General features: G+C 42.8%; 1 protein-coding gene across 1 annotated transcript in view; it reads left to right on the forward strand.

The window, feature by feature from the left end:
• The window catches only part of IGF2BP3 (insulin like growth factor 2 mRNA binding protein 3), a 152,894-nt gene that overhangs the window by 50,406 nt on the left and 86,941 nt on the right, over positions 1-15,547 (forward strand). Inside the window, exon 3 of the mRNA XM_007981885.3 lies at positions 1,157-1,205. Within this exon, the coding sequence (XP_007980076.2) occupies positions 1,157-1,205 (49 nt within the window). The remainder of the gene's footprint in view (positions 1-1,156; positions 1,206-15,547) is intronic.

Below are 15,547 nucleotides of genomic sequence, written 5' to 3' on the forward strand. Positions count from 1 at the left end.
TGTGTGGGGGGCATTTGAACTAAGGTGCTGATTCTTCACATTTTCTGTACTGTGCACTACTTTCGCAGTCTGAAACCTCTGGATCTCTTCTTATGTTTCAGGATGTCTTATTTTTTATTTTTTTGAGACGGAGTCTCGCTCTGTCGCCCAGGCTGCAGTGCCGTGATGCGATCTCGGCTTACCGCAACCTCCGCTTCCCAGGTTCAAGAGATTCTCCTGCCTCAGCCTCTGGAGTAGCTGGGACTACAGGCACCTGCCACCATGCCCGGCTACTTTTTTGGAATTTTAGTAGAGACGGGGTTTCACCACGTGTCCAGTCTTGTCCCAAACTCCAGACCTCGAGTAATGCACCTGCCTCAGCCACCCAAAGTGTTGGGATTACAGGCATGAGCCACTGTGCCCGGCCTTAGGATGTCTTAAAATGCATAAAATACATAGGATTGTAAAGGAAACCAATTATTTTGAAATGTAGTTAGCAGAATGTTAAAACCCAGTGATAGGTGCTTAATATAATAAGTAACAAGTTCTAGCAACACATCTAAGTTTCACAGTAATGAGTGTAGATGATATTTAAAGATCTTCAACAGTCTAATGTGGTATGAAAATATCTGATTTATGTTGATGTCAAAATTACAAGTACTGTAATTCTGTGGTTTAGTGCCAGCATTCATAATTGAAGGACGTGTTAAATTTCAGTTAGGGGATAGTGAAGATAAATGTGTAATTTCTTCCCACCCACACCTCATTTTTATTTCCCTGAGTTTTATCCATGGACTCCTTAGCTGTGACGGTCAGAGTAAGATCACCTGGACTAAGGCCTTGTTTGTGTCCTGGGATGCCTAATTTGAAGCTAAAGGATTTGAACTTAGAATGTAGTCATCAGATAAGTGTGTTTTAAACATTCTGTCTACCAATTTTAGTGACTTTTAAAATGAGTCATAACAGTCCAATAAATACTGGATCTCCAAATGGTCTCTGCATTTTATGACTTTGCTTCTTTGCTTTTCCTTCTTGGGCTGTATTTTCTTAATAGATATTGGTTTGTAATTAATATAGAGTTAATATTTTAAGTAATTTCTAAACTTCCATGTTGGCTATTATTGTCTTGCTTTTATGTTTTTTTTTTCTTTTAAAAAACATTTTAATTCTTCTGCAGGATTCGGAAACTTCAGATACGAAATATCCCGCCTCACTTACAGTGGGAGGTAAGAATTTCTTTATTTAAAATTAAGATCTAAGCATGGAAACCTATTGCTGTTAGTTTTTTCAAAGCTTTTTCTCCTTTCTTCAACTCTTGGGTGTGCTAGAACATAAAATTCTTCTCTTATGACCCATGTCTTAGTGTGGGATTTTCTTCATAAGGGCACAGTGTATCTTTTAAAAATCTGCTCTTTGGCATAAGAAACCAAAAATTGAAATATATTCTTGGGTAACTAGGTAATCTTTCTCATTCAGTCCCTTCCCAAAAGGATTTTGTTGATTTCAGTTCTTTCTGATGAATTTGCCAATTGTATTTAAATATGAAGCTCCTGGCTGGGCGCGGTGGCTCACGCCTGTAATCCCAGCACTTTGGGAGGCGGAGGCGGGCGGATCACAAGGTCAGGAGATCGAGACCATGGTGAAACACCGTCTCTACTAAAAAATAGAAAAAAATTAGCCGGGCGCAGTGGCGGGCGCCTGTAGTCCCAGCTACTCGGGAGGCTGAGGCAGGAGAATGGCGTGAACCCGGGAGGCGGAGCTTGCAGTGAGCCAAGATTGCGCCACTGCACTCCAGCCTGGGCGACAGAGTGAGACTCCGTCTCAAAAAAAAGAAAATAAATAAATAAATAAATAAATATGAAGCTCCTATCTTGGCAAAGTTTTAAAACGACAAATACCTGCTACTTTGTGCTTTTATTTTAAGATGTTATTCTGCTTCCTTTTGCTCAGATGGTGGCACTGCACTGATTGTGTAATGTGCACAAACACAAACTATTTAGCACAATTGAATAGCCTGTGTCAGCAATTTCCAAAGCATAATAATGATGTCATGGTGAGAATTTGAGACACCTGTAGTTGAAGGGATAAAAGAAAATGTCTTTTGATTCTTCAGGCAATGGAACCTGAAAGTTCTTAAAACTCACCTTGGAGAGGGTGGTGCAGAGAAACTGCTTAGCTTTTATGTATTTCTAATATAAAAACAAGAGTAACTAGTTATGTGTGTTTTAGACTAGTCTTCTGTTTGGTTAAAAGGTTACTTTGGTGGGAAGTTGAGGGAAGTTGATCTAAGTCTGATTCTCCAAGATTTCTCGGTCACAAGTGATTTGTGCTGAGAATATTTATCTTCAAAACAATATTATTGAGATTAAGTTTTGCAGGAAGGGGTTGGTTTTTGGTATATGCTGAATATATTGCAAGTTATATAATGCATTAAAAATATACTTTATAGATGGAAGTGGTGGGTTATAAGATTAAACTTTTTTTTTTTAATGTTCCTGTTTTAGATTAACATTTGTTTAGGGAATTCAGTAGCTTGGGGGATAGGTCCTCAAGTGTTGTAATAGCAAGATTATTAGTTTGATCCCCTTATTTTAAGATGAGCCATATTAAATATAATTTAAAATGTAATTCAATATGATTTTTTTGTTCAGGAGCTACATCTAGTGTAATGTAGCTTTCTATGAAATAGCCAAATGGTAGAAACCGAGTTTAAGTAAATTATTAGAGTACTAGCATATCTGCTATGGGCAGAGTTTCCTTTTAATTCATTCATAATCTCTTCAAATTTAGAGAATTTAGCCTTTAGTTTATTGCATTTTCCCTCGTTCTGGGTATTTGCCATATCTAACTTTTCTTAATTTTTGTATTTCACTTTACTCTCCTTACTGTCCTTTGGGATAGTGTCAAGTTTTAGTGGGTTATCTCTGTTTTCAAATGAGCAAATATGGGCACGCAAGATAAAATTAAGAGCACATACTGAACCGTAAGATGCTTGGCTAGACTTTGGAATTCTTCACCTTTGACTCCCTTTAAAAATTTAATGATTGTTTACATATTGATCAACAAAAACAATTTTATTGAGAGTTAGGAATAAGATGAGCTGCTGTTGTTAGGTGTTTTTTTTCCTTAAAGACTTGAGGGAACACTATTTCCTTTTCGAGAAGGGTCACTTTGTATGGTTTGTTTGTTTGTTTGTTTGTTTTTGAGACGGAGTTTTGTTCTTGTTGCCCAGGCTGGAGTGGAATGGTGCAATCTAGGCTCACTGCAACCTCCGCCTCCCAGGTTCAAGGGATTCTCCTGCCTCAGCCTCCCGAGTAGCTGGGATTACAGGCATCCACCAACCACGCCCAGCTAATTTTTTGTAATTTTAGTAGAGATGGGATTTCACCATGTTGGTCAGGCAGGTCTCAAACTCCTGACCTCAGGTGATCCACCTGCCTCAGCCTCCCAAAGTGCTGGGGTTACAGGCATGAGCCACTGTACCCAGCCTGTATACGTTTTATTTATTCACGCTGGATATGCCGCTTGTTCTGTGCCAAAGCCTTATTATAAACAGCGATAATTTTGCAGTTCTGGACAACTTTTATAATGGAAGATTAGGCTTTCAGTCCCTAATTAATCTTAGAATCACTGAAAGTGGAATGAGCAGACATTATGTGCCTTCTACTTTGATGCAGTAGAATATACATGTCACCACAGAGAAAATAGTCTTATCTAAATAGGTTCAACTGACTTCAGTCTTAATCTAACTTTGAGTTTACAAGAAATACAGAAGATAGAGGGACAAATTAAATGATGCATCAAAGAAACAACTAGCCATGTCCTGAATATGGGATATTCCACAGGACAAACGATACTGTTTTGCTAGAGGAGCAGTGGGATGAAAAAAGGGAAGAGGCCTGTTATTAGTAAGACTCAAGAGGATAACAAAAAAAGCACTATAGTAAGTTCTTTGTGAGCAACGTAAATAGCCCTGTGAAGCAGCATGGAGCACCTAAAAAAGCCTTATAGTTGTTATTTTATTTATTTATTTATTTTGCAGGAAATGGGGCAGCCTTGAGGTCAGACTTAGAATTTTGTCCTAGCTCCACTGCTTTCTCATTGTGTGATCTAGTTATGGGATCTCTGAACAGGTTTTTAAAATTCTTTGAGCCTCATTTTCCTCGTTTCTAACAAGGGTGATGATGGTGGCCCCCTCATTGGGTTGCTTTGAGCATTAAATAGGATTATGCATGCTAAAGCCTTTAAAACAGTGCTTGGTACGTATAAGTACACAATATGTTTTAGCTATGATATAATAAGAACAACAACAAATTCACCAGCTCTCAGCCTTCGGTTTTGTGCTTGTCTCAGTGAGATCCAGGCAGGAGCACAGATAATACCCTTGGTATTTCACCAGAGAGAATCATACAGGTGCTGAAAGGCGAAAGAACAAAGAGAATCCAGAGTAGTGACTGTAAGGAGCAGCCACGGCCTGAGGGCTGGAAGGCCAAACAGGAAGTTGAGGTTTTGGATCCTAGTAGAGACTTGGAGGGAAGAGCCCTGAGCACCTGAGACTCAGATTTCTTTTTTTTTTTTTTTTTGAGACGGAGTCTTGCTCTGTCGCCCAGGCTGGAGTGCAGTGGCCAGATCTCGGCTCACTGCAAGCTCCGCCTCCCGGGTTCACGCCATTCTCCTGCCTCAGCCTCCCGAGTAGCTGGGACTACAGGCACCCGCCACCTCGCCCGGCTAGTTTTTTGTAATATTTAGTAGAGACGGGGTTTCACCGTGTTAGCCAGGATGGTCTCGATCTCCTGACCTCGTGATCCACCCGTCTCCGCCTCCCAAAGTGCTGGGATTACAGGCTTGAGCCACCGCGCCCGGCCGAGACTCAGATTTCTGAGCAATGGCAGCTCCTTGACTGTGGCTGGCGCCTGGGATGGGGGGAAGAGAGAGGAGTTATAAATCTTGTTCTGAGTGTCCAGAGGAGCTAGAGGATGTAACCAACTGCTGATTCAGTGACGCCGGCTGATAGACAGGGACCTACGGATGCGGTGATGCCGACTGCCAGAGAGGGACCTGCGGATGCGGTGAAGCCGACTGAGGGACAGGACCTAGCTGATGCGGTGATGTCGACTGATGGACGGGGACCTGCTGATGCAGTGATGCCGACTGATGGACGGGGACCTGGTGATGCGGTGATGTGGTGGTGCGGTGACGCCGACTGATGGACGGGACCTGGTGGTGCGGTGACGCCGACTGATGGACGGGACCTGCTGATGTGGTGAAGCCAGCTGACGGATGGGGACCTGCGGATGGGGTGATGCCGACTGATGGACGGGATCTGGTGGTACGGTAATACCAACCGAAGGACGGGACCTGCGGATGCGGTGATGCCGACTGATGGAGAGGGACTTGCGGATGCGGTGATGCCGACTGATGGACGGGACCTGTGGGTGTGGGGATGCCGACTGACAGACAGGCAAGAGCATGTCGTCTCTACCCCGACTCCTGCTTTCTAGTGCCTCTCTGGTGCCTTCTGTTGGCAGAAACTAACAGGTAACAGCTGGCAAAGGAGAGATTAGAGTCCAGAGTCCTACACCCAGCATCACAAAGCTGAGAAGTACATTTTGGAACTAAGAGCTTATTTTTCTTTGTTTGCCCTAATGCCTCATATACCCTGTCTGATGGAACTGAGAGCTTAATATCAAGGTAAACCTCTATCCTTGAAGTGAAACAACCTCCTTCCCCAATTCTAGGAGTCATCTTGTAAGCTAGATTCTGTGAAGTCACTGAAGAGGTGACAGAATCTGGGACCACAGCAGAAACGCTCGTGACATGTGGCGTTTTGTAAGATCTGTAGCTGGAGTGTTACCTTTCTGTTACTGTTAGATCTTCATTATTTATGTTATCTGTATACCACCATATACTACTATAAAAGATCAGAAGGGGATTCCCCAAGTTCTCTGGGCAGCATATCTTACATGCTGTGTCAAGCAGGTTTAAGCAGTTTCTAACCATTTAGTTTTAGATGATGATAAAGCACTTATGGGTGGGCGTTGGATTCTGCTAAATGTTTATGGCACATGGAGATACAGGGAGACTTTTTTTTTTTTTTTTTTTTTGAGACGGAGTCTTGCTCTGTCACCCAGGCTGGAGTGCAGTGGCACGATCTTGGCTCACTGCAACCTCCGCCTCCCGGGTTCAAGCAATTCTCCTGCCTCAGCCTCCTGAGGAACTGGGACTATAGGCGCGTGCCACCATGCCCAGCTAATTTTTTGTATTTTTAGTAGAGACAGTGTTAGCCAGGATGGTCTCTATCTCTTGACCTTGTGATCTGCCCGCCTTGGCCTCCCGAAGTGCTGGGATTACAGGTGTGAGCCACTGCACCTGGCGGGAGACTAACTTTTTGAAGGACTGACTGCTAGAGAATTAGGTAGGTTTGTTTTCTCCCAAATATATGGAATATAGCAGAGAAATAAGAGAAAATGTTTTTTCATCCATCCGTCACTGTTTTGCCTGAGGTACCTGAAGAGTAGACTCAGTGTGCCAGAACTGGAAGGGCTCCTCCACAGAAACAGTCCCAGCAGACAACGATGTGGACATTCAGATGCCACAAGGGAGGCGTACATTAGGAAGAGGATTTGAGAGCCCTTCCTTGAGTGAATAAGGGTAGGACTTTGGGAGAAAGTCCTAGTGGAGTATTTGACGTTAAACACCTTTAGATATTTTTTCTTTTGCCTACTCAATTTTTCAAGTGGGCTCCATTTTCTAAATTTAAGGAATGTCTTGTTGTTTTTGTTTTGTTTTAGAGACGGAGTCTTGCTCTGTCACCCAGGCTAGAGTGCAGTGATGCGATCTCGGCTCACTGCAACCTCCTCCTCCTTGGTTCAAGCAATTCTCCTTCCTTAGCCTCCTGAGTAGCTGGGAATACAGGTGCCTGCCACCACACCCGGCTGATTTTTATATTTTTAGTAGAGACAGGGTTTCACCATGTTGACCAGGCTGGTCTGGAATTCCTGACCTCAAGTGATCTGTTCACCTCAGCCTCCTAAAGTGCTGGGATTACAGGCATGAGCCACCACACCCGGCAGGAATGTCTTTTTGTATGTAAAAAATACATAATAAATGGGGCCAGTTGTGACTCACGCCTGTAATCCTAGCACTTTGGGAGGCCAAGGCAGGTGGGTCCCTTGAGGTCAGGAGATCGAGACCAGCCTAGCCAACATGGAGAAAACCCCATCTTTACTAAAAATACAGAAGTGGTGGCACAGGCTTGTAATTCCAGCTACTCAAGAGGTTGAGTTAGGAGAACCTCTTGAACCCGGGAGGCGGAGGTTGCAGTGAGCCAAGATCGCATCACTGCACTCTAGCCTAGGTAACAGAGTGAGACTCTGTCCAAAAAAAAAAAAAAAAGGCCAGAGTCTTAAGGAAATGATTTCTCAGTTTCTCCAAATGTTATTTTCTTATTTCTTTCTGTCCAGTCAAAAGAATCAAAACTCCTAATAAGTACCCAAAAAATGCCCAGGCCGGGCATGGTGGCTCATGCCTGTAATCTCAGCATTTGGGAGGCCAAGGCAGGCGGATCACGAGGTCAGGAGATCGAGACCATCCTGGCTAACACAGTGAAACCCCGTCTCTACTAAAAATACAAAAAAAATTAGCTGGGTGTGGTGGCGGGCACCTGTAGTCCCAGCTACTGGGGAGGCTGAGGCCGGAGAATGGCGTGAACCCAGAGGGCGGAACTTACAGTGAGTGGAAATTGCGCCACTGCACTCCAGCCTGGGCAACAGTGAGACTCTGTCTAAAAAAAAAAAATGCCCAAAGCTGGGGTTACCTTCCCTGAAGTGAAGCATATAAGACCTTATGTAAAGGAAGACATTAAGTAAATGAAGTGGTCCTAGAGGAAAGGACAGGCAAGGTTGTCATTCTGGGGGCTGATGAGGAAGGTGAAACAATATTTCCCCATGTTTACTGTGTGGGGAAACAGCCTGTGCTACAGTTAGTCACCTGCATCACCAGGTTCTCCATGCTGGTGGGGCCCCCACATCGCTCATGACTGGAATGACTGTTTTCCGGGCAAAGATTTGAATATGTGGTCTGACAGGTAATTATGGGGAATACATACTTTAAAATCACAGTCTTGCTAGAAAATTCAGAACGTTTCTTGGTTTTACTTCAACACTTACATATTTGATTTTTTTCCTGGACTTAATTGATCTGGGAAGATGAATATTAAGTGAGTCTCTGGTCAAAGAAGGGAAACCAAGTATTCCTTATTTAGAAGAAACAAGTAGGCCTGGTGTGGTGGCTCAGGCCTGCAATCCCAGCACTTTCAGAGACTGAGCCAGGCAAATCACTTGAGGCCAGGAGTTCGAGACCAGCCTGGCCAACATGGCAAAACCCTATCTCTGCTATAAATACAAAAATTAGCCAGGCATGGTAGCACATGCCTGTAATCTTAGCTACTCAGGAGGCCGAGGCACAAAAATTGCTTGAGCCTAGGATGCATAGGTTGCAGTGAGCTGAGATTGTGCCACTGTACTTCTGGGAAACAGGCGAGACTCTGATTTAAAAAAAAAAAAAGAAAAAAGAAATAAGTGGGAAAGTAGTGATGCCATGTTATCTAGTCTGGAGGAAAAACAAAACAATACTATAGTTAACATAAAATAGCTCAGAGAGACCCCACTGTAAGCCTTGGATGAAGGTGTGCTGAGAAGTGGAAAGCTGTCTTGAGGTTTGTGGGGAGGCGGATGACTTCCTGGGGAAGAGAGTGGGCAGGGGCCACGGAGTGAGTTAGGTGACATCCCTGCTGGATGTTGGCATCTTTAAAGGCAGGAGCTGTCATTCATCTTCTGTCCAACTGCTGATTGTTTTTGGTACTGTGTTAGGTGCTGCTTGGTCCGTGTGGATACAGGAATTAATGTCAAATAGAAATGAGAAGCATTTTATTTATTTATTTTTTGAGACAGCATTTCATACTTGTTGCCCAGGCTGGAGTGCAATGGGCGTGATCTCGGCTCACTACAGTCTCCACCTCCTGGATTCAAACCATTCTCCTGCCTCAGCCTCCTGAGTAGCTGGGATTACAGGTGTGTGCCACCATGCCCGGATAATTTTTGCATTTTTAGTAGAGACAGGGTTTCACCATGTTGACCAGGCTTGTCTTGAACTCCTGACCTCAGGTGGTCCCCCGACTTTGGCCTCCCAAAGTGCTGGGATTACAGGTGTGAGTCACTATGCCTGGCTGAGAAGCATTTTAAGTGTAATTGGATGTAAAGCTAACACCGTGAGGTGCTTTAACTCAACAGAGGAAAACATCTGTAGAAACAGTGATGTTGAGATTTTCCATGAGCGAGCAAGAAGAAGTAATGGGAGTCAGAAATGTTAAATATTAGAAATAACCAATTTAAAGGTTGCCTTTATAGCAGACAGCTTGGAGTTCTAAATAAATAGCAGATAAACTGCGTGTTCTCGGTAGATGCCTTTCTTCTTCTCAGTGGCCTGACTTTGAGCACTTGGCCAGTAAGTGGCTGACACTAGGCACTTACGTGCTGGGCACTGAATTAACATGTTTTAATCTTCACAGCAGTCCCATGTCCCCACTGTACAGGTAAGGCAGTGGTGGTACAGAGAGGTGAAGTAGCTTCTCCAGGATCATGCAGCTGGAAAGTGTTAGTGTCTAGTGTCGATCAGGTTGCTTTAACAGAAAACTTCCTCCCAAAGGGTTATTTCTGTTTCTTCCAGTATCATTTGGTTTCAACATGCCTCTGAAAAGCTTGACAGTGAAGCCAGTAGAAACTGAATCCTCCCCAGGTCTGGAAGTAATGTATGGTTACAAGTGATGAATGAACTTCCTTGGGGAAGTTATTAGTAAAGTTCTGTGTTTAAAGAACTGTGGACAGTAGAGTTCTTCATGCATGGCTGCTCTGGGATGGGCCAAACTTCATATCATTAGAAGTAATCTGGTGATGGGTGTGCAGGGGGAATACCAGAGTTCCCTATAACCAGTATGTATGAATGGTATATGAGGCAAGCATTTCTCACCCGACCCTGCTCCCTCCATGTTTACTCCATGTCCTTTGCGCTCTGCTGCCTGGACTTTTGTCCTGCGCTTCTATAGTTTTTCTGGATATGATCATCTTAAAGGTCGTCATGCCCTTTATCAGTTGATTGAGACAGAATCTTGACTTACCGCCCAGGCTGGAGTGCAGTGGCACAATCACAGCTCACTGCAGCCTCGACTTCCCAGGCTCAGGTGATTTTCCCATCTCAGTCTCCCGAGTAGCTGGGACTACAGGTGTGCACCACCACACCTGGCTATTTTTTTTTTCTTTTTTTTTCTCTTATTTTATTTTATTTTATTTTATTTTTGAGACAAAGTCTGGCTCTGTCGCCCAGGCTGGAGTGCAGTGGCGCAATCTGGGCTCACTACAAGCTCTGCCTCCCGGGTTCACGCCATTCTCCTGCCTCAGCCTTTCGAGTAGCTGGGACAGGCGCCCACCACCATACCCTGCTAATTTTTTTTTTGTATTTTTAGTAGGAACGGGGTTTCACCATGTTCGCCAGGATGGTCTCGATCTCCTGACCTTGTGATCCTCCCGCCTTGGCCTCCCAAAGTGCTGGGATGACAGGCGTGAGCCACTGTGCCCGGCCTTTTTTTTTTTTTTTTTTCTTTCGTATCTTTATTTTTTTTTAAATTTTTGAGATGGAGTGTTGCTCTGTCAGCCAGACTGGAGTACAATGGTGCGATCTCGGCTCACTGCAACCTTCGCCTCCAGGGTTCAAGCGATTCTTGTGTCTCAGCCTCCTGAGTAGCTGGAATTACAGGCGCCCACCACTATGCCTGGCTAATTTTTGTATTTTTAGTAAAGACCGGGTTTCACCATGTTGGCCAGGCTGGTCTCAAACTCCTTACCTAAGGTGATCAGTCCATCTTGGCCTCCCAAAGTGCTGGGATTAGAGGCTTGAGCCACTGCACTTGGCCAAGTTTTAAATTTTAATGAAGTTCAGTGTATTCATTTCTGCCAGTTTCATTTTATGAATAGTATTTTTGGTGTCCTGTCCAAAAACATTTTGCCTAAGTCAAAGTTATGAAGGTTTTCTCCTGTTGTCTTAAACCTATGGTGCATTTTGAGTTAATTTTTATGTAATGTATGATTCACAGGCTGTGGTTTTATTTTTTGCATGTAAATGTTTCATTCTAATACCATAAATTGAAAATATTGTTCATTTTCCATTAAATTGCCCTCACACTTTTGTTACAAATCAATTGACCATATTTGGGTGGGTCTGTTTCTGGACTCTTTTCTCCCATTAATTTATATGTCTGTCCCTTTGCTACTACACTTTCTTGGTTACTGTGGCTTTATATTGTCAGTCTTAAAATGGAATAGTATTACTCCTTCAACTTTATTATTTTTCAGAATTGTGGCTATTGTCGTTACTTTGCTTTTCCATATGTATTTTAGAACCAGTAAGTCTATACACAAAAATTCAGTTGGGATTTTTATTGGGATTGTAATAAGTTTAAAAAAACCCTTTTGGAATAATTATCAACTTTACTAAGTTGTCTTCTTATGACTGGCTTATTTCACTTAGTATGCTATTCACCCATGTTGAATAGGGGTCCCTAACCCTCAGGCCTCAGACTGGTATACTGTCTGTGGCCTGTTAGAAACTGGGCTGTACCACAGGAGGTGAGTGGTAAGTGAGCGAGCATTACTGCCTAAGCTTTGCCTCCTGACAGATCAGTGGTGGCATCAGATTCTCATAGGAATGCATACCCTATTGTGAACTGCACATGTTGAGGGATCTAGGTTGCTCACTCCTTAGGAGAATCGAATGCCTGATGATCTGAGGTGGAAAAGTTCCATCCTGAAACCATCCCCCTAACCCCACTCTCTGTCCCTGGAAAAATTGTCTTCCATGAAACCAGTCCCTGGTGTGAAAATGGTTGGGGACCGCTGTTGTAGTATGTGTCAGAATTTTCTTTTGAAAGCTAAGTAGTATTCCTTTATATGCAAATTTTACATTTTGTTTATTCTTCTGTCCATGGGTGTATAGGTTGCTTCCACCTTTTGGCTATTGTGTTCAATGCCTCTGTGAATGTAGGTGAACAAATATCTCTTTGAGATTCTGCTTTCAGTTCTTTTGGGTATGTTCCTAGAAGTAGGATTGCTGGATGTTATAGCAATTCTTCTTTTCCTGTCCTTGAATAAACCAGTGAAAAAGATGTTACAGCAATTATATTTTTAATTATTTCAGGAATTGCCATACTGTTTTCCATAGCAGCTGTACCATTTTACATTTCTACCAACAATGTCCAAGTGTGTCCTAATTTCTCCACATCCACTCCAACACTTGTTATTTTGATTTTTTTCCCCAAACAGTAGGTGAATATTATTTTTAAAGTTTTGACTTCTACTTGTTTTTAGTATGTAGAAATATTTTAAATTTTTGTGTGTTGACCTTATATCCTTTGGCATTGCTAAACTTACTAGTTCTGAAAGTTTGTTTTTTATTTTTTAATAGATTGCTTGTGATTTTCTACTTAGACAATTATGTATTCAAATGGACATAGTTTTATTTCTTCCTTTATAGTCTGTGTGCCTTTTCTTTTATTGCTGTAATGTACTGTCTAGGACCTCTAATGAGAGTCGACATGCTTACCTGTCCTCAATTTTTGTGAGAAAACACTGTCTTTCATCATTACGTAAAATGTTAGCTATGGGTTTTTTGTAGATACCCTTTATCAGGTTGAAGACATTGCCTTCTGTTTCTAGTTTGTTGACTATATGATGAGTGAATGTTGGATTGTTTCAAATGCTTTTTTTGCATAAATTGACATTATCATGTAGTTTCTGGGCTGTAAATGAATTACATTGACTTTTTACCCCTACAAATGTTGAACCAACCCTGCATTCCTATGATAAACTCCACTTTATTGTGGTATTTTATTCTTTTAAGATATTGCTTGGTTTAATTTGCTAACTTTTTTCTTGAGGACTTATTGTGTCTCTGCTCATGAGGGATATTGGTCTGTAGTGTTTTTGTTTTTGTGTTTTTTGGATTGTCATTGATTTTGTTATCAGGGTAGCAGCCTTAAAATGTGTTGGGAAATCATGCTTATGTTTTCTGGAAGTGATTGTGCTGAATTGGTATTCTTTAATTGTTTGATACAATTCACCTGTGAAACCACTTGAACAATTTCTCTCAGAGGTTTTTTGTTGTTGTTGTTGTTGTTGTTTGAGATGGTGTTTTGCTCTTGTTGCCCAGGCTGGAGTGAATGGCCCAATCTCGGCTCACCACAACCTCCGCCTCCCGGGTTCAAGTGATTCTCCTGCCTTGGCCTCCCAAGTAGTTGGGATTACAGACATGTGCCACCATGCCCAGCTAATTGTTGCATTTTTAGTAGAGACAGGTTTCTCCATGTTGGTCAGGCTGGTCTTCAACTCCTGACCTCAGGTGATCCATTTGCCTCGGCCTCCCAGAGTGCTGGGATTACAGTCGTGAGCTACCAGTTCCCCCTGCCCCTTTTTTAATGCTCAAATTCAATATCTTCAGTAATTATAGTGTTCTTCAGGTTATTTCATCTTGGGTCGTTTGTAGTGTTCAAAGAATTGGTGAATTTTATCCAAGTTGTTTATTTTTTTTCTTTTCCTTTTTTTTTTTAATAACTTTACATCATCATGGACAAGTTATGTAAAGCTTTGTAGTATTCCCTTATCCTTTAATGTCTGTAGGGTCGCTAGTGATATCTCCACTTTTTAATTCTGATACTAGTAATTTTTGTGTTCTCTCACAATCTTCATCAGCCTTGCAGAGGTTTATCCGTTTGATTGATTTCTGATAACATGGTGATGTTGAAGCTGAATGAGCTCCTCGTCTCCATGGTTTTGAGAGGTGAAGCCAGCTGGGCTTCTGGGTCAGGAGGGGACTTGGAAAACTTTTCTGTCTAGCTAAAGGGTTGTAAACACACCAATCAGCACTCTGTCTATCTAAAGGTTTGTAAATGCACCAATCAGCACTCTGTAAAAACGCACCAATCAGCGCTCTGTAAAATGGATCAATCAGCAGGATGTGGGTGGGGCCAAATAAGGGAATAAAAGCTGGCCACTGGGGCCAACAGCAGCAACCAGCTTGGGTCCCGTTTCCAAGTTGTGGAAGTTTTGTTCTTTGGCTGTTCGCAATAAGTCTTGCTGCTGCAGTCTTTGGGTCCGCCCTACCTTTAAGAGCCGTAACACTCACTGCGAAGGTCTGCGGCTTCACTCCTGAATTCAGAGAGACCAGGAACCCACCGGGAGGAACAAACAAATCCTGATGCGCCACCTTTAAGAGCTGTAACACTCACTGCGAATGTCTGCGGCTTCACTCCTGAATTCAGAGAGACCAGGAACCCTCCGGGAGGAACAAACAAATCCTGATACGCCACCTTTAAGAGCTGTAACACTCACTGCAAAGGTCTGCGGCTTCACTCCTGAAGTCAGCAAGACCACGAACCCACCGGAAGGAAGAAACTCTGAACACATCCGAACATCTGAAGGAACAAACTCCAGACACACCATCTTTAAGAACTGTAACACTCACCCCAAGGGTCCGCGTCTTCATTCTTGAAGTCAGCAAGACCAAGAACCCACTGGAAGGAACCAATTCCGGACACAATTTGATTAGTATTTTGTTTCCCTGAGGCTTCCCTTTTTGATTCTCTAATCAGAAAAGCAAGGGCCTTAGATACGTTGCGTGGCTGTGCACTTCCTGTAACTGTATACGTGTCCAGGTCTAACGAGAGTCAAACAGAAGGAAAAGAAGCAAACGGGTTCAACCCATCCCCTTGGAACTATAGCTTCTTAGCTCCGTTGGTGTTTTAGATCAGTGGTCCCCAACCTTTTTGGCACCAGGAACTGATTTGGTAGAAGACAATTTTTCCATGGTGGGGGAAGGGGAGTGGTTTCAGGATAGAAACTGTTCTACCTCAGATCATCAGGCATTGGTTAGAATCTCTTAAGGAGTATGCAACCTGGATCCATTGCGTGCGCAGTTCACAATAGGGTATACACTCCTATGAGAATCGAATGCTGCCGCCGCTGATCTGACAGGAGGCGGGGTTCAGGCAGTTAGGCCTGCTCACCTCCTCTCACCTCCTGCTGTGCGCCCCGTTCCCCTTTCTTGCTTCTCCAGCCCAAACTACAAGGCTTCTCCTGAGATGTGTCTGTGTGCACTAATTTGCAGGTTTTTTGCTGCTGAATCTAGGCTGGGGCATAGCAAAGGGAAAAAAAAGAAGCAAATCACTTCAGCTTCTATAGTGCTATGGAGTTCCCAATCTGTCTGCTATCTTTACTTTGAGTCTTCAAATTATTGTTTGATACTTTCGGTCCAGATTTTATAACTGCTTTCAGTGGAAGAAACAAGGTGGGTTGTGCCTGTGAAATTTGTCTGGATCTAGAACCTGGAGCTAAAGTTTAAGTTGTTTCTTTGAATATTGTTTTTTGGTGCCTTTTAAATTTAGAAAGAGGTGAATTTGAATCTTTTATTTCTCAAGAATGGAGTAACTGCTTATAAGTAATTTGCTTTTAAATTTATTCTTGTA

The sequence above is a fragment of the Chlorocebus sabaeus genome, chromosome 21, assembly GCF_047675955.1.
Source record: "Chlorocebus sabaeus isolate Y175 chromosome 21, mChlSab1.0.hap1, whole genome shotgun sequence".
Lineage (NCBI taxonomy): Eukaryota > Metazoa > Chordata > Mammalia > Primates > Cercopithecidae > Chlorocebus > Chlorocebus sabaeus.